Raw genomic sequence first — 5,721 nt, forward strand, 5'->3', positions numbered from 1 at the left:
GTAGAAAAGTCTATGAGTCTCTTATCTCCAATTAATCACCAAAAAGCTAGAAGTGGAGCTATAACTCAAGCGGTAGAGCACTAGCCTTGAGTACAAAAAGCTCAAGGACAATACCCAAACCCTGAGTTCAAAAAATCTCAGAAGCAAATATAGGAAAGTATAGAGATTTGGGGGAGGGGGGTCGGTACCTGTACCTGGACTAGAATTCAGTCCTTTAGCATTTTTTGCTCAAAGCTGGTGCTCTACCACTTGGGCCACATCTACACTTCTGGCTTTTTGGTGGTTAATTAGAAATAAGAATTTCTTGAATTTCCTGTCCAAGCTGACTTTGGACTGTGATCTTCACATCTCAATCTCCTGGAGTAGCTAAGATTACAAGGCACATGGCTGCTCTTACTTTTAGAAATCATTATGCCAGTAAATAATTGCTCTTCCTTTATTTACAATAACTATCATTTATTGAGTGTTTACTGTACACAGAGCACGGGGTTAAGTCTTTATATGTTTTATGGCCTTTAATTCTCACAATAGGTCTCTGAGGCAGGTGCGCTGCTCTCTCCCTCTTCAGGGATGAGGGAATCAAGACTCATGGATGTATGTTGGTGACCTGCCCAAAGTCCTGGGCACTTAGTAAGTGTGGCTCTGGGAATGAAGCCACAGTTGTCAGCTCCCCAGCCTATGTTTTAACCACTGCCTCTCACCAGCCCAGACAGCTAATTAAAGCAATGAGGGTTTAACTGCTTTCAATTGGTAGAATAAATAAGAACGTGATACAAACTCAATAAACTGGAAACCAAGCTTATCATTACATTCATGAATACCCATCACATGTTTGCTGCTCCATAAATGCTCATGAAATGAGGTGGCGTTTGGTTCTAGGAAATGAAAACCAAATGACACATTTCACTGAGGTAAATAAAGCAAGTGGAAAGTCACAGTAGGCAATTGGGGCATGCTGAGCAGTTTCCCAAACATTTGTGGACACACCCTAACTCTCCAAATATGTTTGGGGACCCTCCTCAACCTACTCCTGGGCCCCCTGGGAGCGCCTATTTCTTCCTCAAATCTCTTTCACCTTCCCCTCTCCCCAGCTGTCACAGGCACAGAGCTCCAGGGGGAGGCTCTATGCTCCCCCTCCTCCCATCCCATCAAGGAAGAGGCTTCTCTTGAAACTGCCGAATGACTGACTGCAGCCCAACCCTCTCCTAAATATCCCATACATCAGATAGACAAAGTAGCTGCACAGCAAAGGGGAAAATTCCAAGAGTTCTACTTTGCAAGTAAGAGAAGCTAAGCACAACCCATTCTTCCTCAAGGAAAGAATCATCATAGAGATGGAAGGGACATTGCTTTATGCAGGAGAGGGCCCTTACTAGGAGGCTGTCTTTACTCTCTCTACCAGACACCAAGCAGGGCACAGTGGGACAGGATGGGCCCCAACGAATCATGAGGGCAAAAGAGAGGCAGGCTAGCTGTCCTAATTTACAAATGGAAGACTTCAGGAAAGGGGAGGGGAGGGAAGAAGAGGGAAGACTGGAGGGACTGGAAGAAGAAGCTGAAGGGAGAGGAAGAGCTGGAAGTAGAAAAGAGGAGGAAGGACTGGAGGGGCAGGGAGAGGAGAGAGGGGAGAAGGAAGTGGAAGAGAAGGAAAAGAGAAGGAAAAAGGAGGAAGATGGGGAGAAGAGGAGGGGAGAAAGAAGTGGAAGAGGGGGGGAAGGGCAGGAGGGAAGGAAGGAGGGGAGAGAGACAGAGAGGGGGGTGGGGGAGGGAGGGAAGGTAGCAACAGCTGGTCTGGATTCTCCCTGGAGCCACTTTCTGAACATACTCTGGTCACGTTTTAACTAATGGCAAGGTTTTCCCGTTGACTCAAACAAGGGCCCTCTCTTTAATTAATTTTCTAAAGAGCTGGCCAATTTTAATCATAGCAAACACAATGACCCCGGTTACGACGGCCTGAGCTACTAAAACCAGAACATAAAGCCACCAGAAGAGACTATGAGGATCTTGACGCTCGCCGGTGGCCACTAGCTGGGTCCGCAACCAAGCTTCCGAGCTATTAGGCAGCCAGGAAGCTAGAGTGGTTTCCAGGAGGAGGTTCTGGGCGGGAGGTCTTGGCGGCCGCCCGCGAGGGCTGGGGCACCACGGGTCACCCTCCAGCAGATCCCACAGCGACAGGCCGGCGCGCAGCCTCGGGCCGCGGCACTGCGGGGGCTCGTCTCGGCCCACGAGGTCCGGGTGGTGCCGCAGCCACTCCAGGAACGGCCACAAGCCACAGTCACAGAGCCAGGGATTGTGCCCCAGCCGGACCTCCGTCAGCTGGGGCAGCTCCCCAAACACGTCACCAGGAAGGACCTCCAGCTGGTTGTGGTCCAGCTGGACCCTCTCCAGGTTGCTGAGGTTGCGGAAGAGCGTGCGGGGCAGGGCCCGCAGCCTGTTGTGGTGCAGGGATACCTGGCGCAGGTGCCCGAGGCCGCGCAGCAAGGCCTCGGGGAGGGAGGCCAGGCCGTTGGCGTGCAGGGCGAGCACGCGGAGCTCGGCCAGGCCCCCAAGGGCGCCCGGAGGGAGCGCGCTCAGGTGCGGGCTCAGCGTCACCCCCAGCGTTTGCAGGTTGCTCAGGTTGCGGAAGGCGGCCGCGGCGGGCAGCGTGCGCAGGAGGGTGCGGTTGAGCCACAGCTCCCGCAGGCCCGCCATCTCTCCGAAGAGCACCTCGGGGAGCTCTTCTAGGGGGTTCTCGAACAGGGTGAGCAGAGTCAAACTGCGCGAATGGAGAAAGAGTGCGGGGGGCAGAAAGGCAAGGCGATTTCTAGAAAGGGTCAAAGAACTCAGGTTGCCCAGGTGGTCGAAGGCACCGGGCGCGATGGCACTCAGGTGGTTTCCATCCAGCCGCAGCTCCATCAGGGCGGCCAGATGGTCCAGCAGCCCCGGATCCAGAGAGACGAGCTGGTTCGTGTGGAGCAGAAGTGTCTCCAGCTTCGCCTGGGCTCCAAGCAGTCCCCTGGGCAGGTGAGTTAAGTTGTTCGCCGACAGATCCAACAACTTCAGGTTCTCCAGCTTTGCGAAGAGGTCGGGAGACAGGAACGCCAGTCGATTGTGGTTGAGGACCAGCTCCCGCAGGCTAGCCAGTTTCCGAAATAGGTGTCGGTCCATGGTTCTCAGTTCATTGTGGTCCAAGAACAACTGTTCCAGGAGCCCCAGCCTATCCAGGAGCGCACCCGGAAGATGCGTGATTCCGTTGCGCGACAACCTGAGCGTTTTTAGCTTGATCAGGTCACTGAATGCGCCGGGCTCAATGGAGGAAATGTGGCTGTCGGAGAGGATCAGGCGCTGCAGGACCGTCATGCCACTAAAGCTGTGGTTCTGCAAGGCGCCCCGGCCCATTCGGAAAAGGAGGATGTGCGTGAGGTTGGTGGGCAGACCCAGCTCGCCGATGCGCGCCACGTGGCCGCCGGAGCACTGCGCGGCGTCGCGGAAGACACACCTGCAGGCTGGGGGACAGGGGAAGGGCTGCGCGCGCAGGAGCGCCAGCACCGCGCACAGCAGGGTGCTTCTCAGCATGTCTGCAAAGGCAAGAGAGAGGCGCGGCAGGTCACCTTGCGCATGCTCACAGGCACAGTCCTGCCCCCACCCCCCCTCACTGCCTTCTGAGTACACGCGGGGCAGGTAGAATTCCTCAGCTGGGGAAACCAGGTTTGTGTCACATCAACAGCGCCTGCCCTATCTTTCGTTTTGTATTCAGTTGAAGAACTGCATTTCAAGGGTTTTCCATGCTACCTAAGAGCTGAAAAGTTCACATAGCAAGAGGACTCATTAATTCACCATTCTCACATTCTGGGTCACAGACCTTGCAGCACTACGAAAAAACCTTGGTAGTGCTCTTGACTTTGATGTACCTAGGATTGACTTTAGCAGTGAGGAAGGAGAGAGTGAAGTCTACACTCCTCCTCGCTTGATTCTTTTTTTCCCATAACCATGCCTCAAACAGCAAACACTTGACATCTGCTAAGCCTATCAGATAAATACTAGCCCGTTTCTCAACACCATGCATGTTTCTCTGCACTGTTTAAGTTAAATGTACGCATTTAGACCTTACACTAGCCAAGAGCTGGGTATAATTATCCTCATGGAGCTAAGGCAGGAGGGCCATGAGTTTGAGGGTAGCCTGGACTACATGCAAGATTGTCTAAGAAAACAAAAAAAAAAATTTTTTTTAAAGTTAAAGATCGGAAGTGGCGCTGTGGTTCAAATGGTAAGAGTGCTCGCTCACCTTGAGCTGAAAATCTCAGGAACAGTGCCCAGGCCTCGAGTTCAAGCCCCACGATCACCACCACCACCAAAAATAAATTAAGGCTGATATGCTTAGAACTGGAAAGTAGTATTTCTGATTTACTTATTCTAATAAGTATTTCTAAGATGCTTAATAAAATTTAAATACACAGGCATTAAATACCTGTGAAATTTAATACTAGTCCACCAAAACAGTATTTCCCAGGTGAAACTTTATACAAATTGTTTCTCCTACCCATTTTTCTCAAATGTACATACACCGGCTAAACCCTCTAATTACACTAATTTAGAACAAAAGTTCAGCCTTACCTGGAGTGGCTCTGTCCCCCGAGCGACTGAGAGGCTTGTAGAGGCACATGTGACTGAGCACTTTCCAAAGGAAGAAAGAGCATATCTGCATCCTGATGACAACTTGCCCAGAAGAAAGGAAAGGACTCTTATCTTACAGTGCATATTCTAGTTTTTCCTGGCAAATTTCTCCAAACTTAAGACATTGCATATAATTTGAATCCTTCTGTCAAAGAATAGTAGTAGCAGGAGGGTAAGTTTTTCCATAAATGGCACAATACAGCATCGATGCTAGAAAAATAGCAACAATTGGATCAGGGCAGCAACCACAGCCCTGAATAGAACTCTTCTTCTGCAGGCCTCCTGTCCATTCTCAACTTTTTTTTTCCTTCCCTTTTCCCCTTCTCCCCCTCTGCCAGTACTGGGGCTTTGGAAATCAGGGCCTTTCATCCTAACCTGGCTTTTTTGCTCAAGGTTGGTGCTCTACCACTTGAGCCACACATCTCTACTTCCAGTACCAGACTCTCCATTTCAAAGATTGAGGCTGAGTCTATTGTGGAACATGCTCAATACTGCCATTGCTGATGTGATGTCTTCCTCTATTCAACTGCACTAATGTCAACCTGTTCTCAAAGGGGTTGTACTGATGTCCAATGCTACCTGTTAAGTTTGAAAATCCCTGTCCATTCATCACCGTCCATATATGGTATTCTTGAAATTTTTTCAGTTGCAGTTATCCCAGCAGTTTGCTTTCCATTTCCCTGTTTGATGGCGAAACTGAGTATCTTCTCATTTAAGTCCACTTGTGCCTCATCTGAGTTTAGATCCCCTTTTGCCCACTTTTCTTATAATTATGCACAAAATGAAGTGCAAGTCAATGTTTAATTGCATAAGAGTAAACTTTCCCTCTAGAACTACAAATAGAATGGTGGGGCATAAGCATTTTCTAAGTTATTTTATATAGGATGTAGATGTTATCAAAAAAGCGTCAAAAGCTAGATGCCTGTTATCTTAGCTACTTGAGAGGTTCACATTGGAAGGATCGTGGTTCCTGGCTAGCTTGGGAAGCAAAGTTCCTAACTTTCTCAGTCAGTAATTGGGTGTTAACATTGTGCACCATTATCCTAGCTTCAAGAAGAAACATAATAG

The 5,721-nt window shown here is 49.8% G+C and overlaps 1 protein-coding gene across 1 annotated transcript; it reads right to left on the bottom strand.

The window, feature by feature from the left end:
- Positions 1-1,866: 1,866 nt before the first annotated feature.
- Positions 1,867-3,555, bottom strand: Gp5 (glycoprotein V (platelet)). Its single transcript, XM_013019411.1, has one exon. The coding sequence runs from the start codon at positions 3,553-3,555 to the stop codon at positions 1,867-1,869; it is 1,689 nt and encodes a 562-aa protein (XP_012874865.1).
- Between the last annotated feature and the right edge of the window lie 2,166 nt (positions 3,556-5,721).

The sequence above is a fragment of the Dipodomys ordii genome, unplaced genomic scaffold (genome assembly GCF_000151885.1).
Source record: "Dipodomys ordii isolate 6190 unplaced genomic scaffold, Dord_2.0 Scaffold45, whole genome shotgun sequence".
In the NCBI taxonomy this organism is placed as follows: domain Eukaryota; kingdom Metazoa; phylum Chordata; class Mammalia; order Rodentia; family Heteromyidae; genus Dipodomys; species Dipodomys ordii.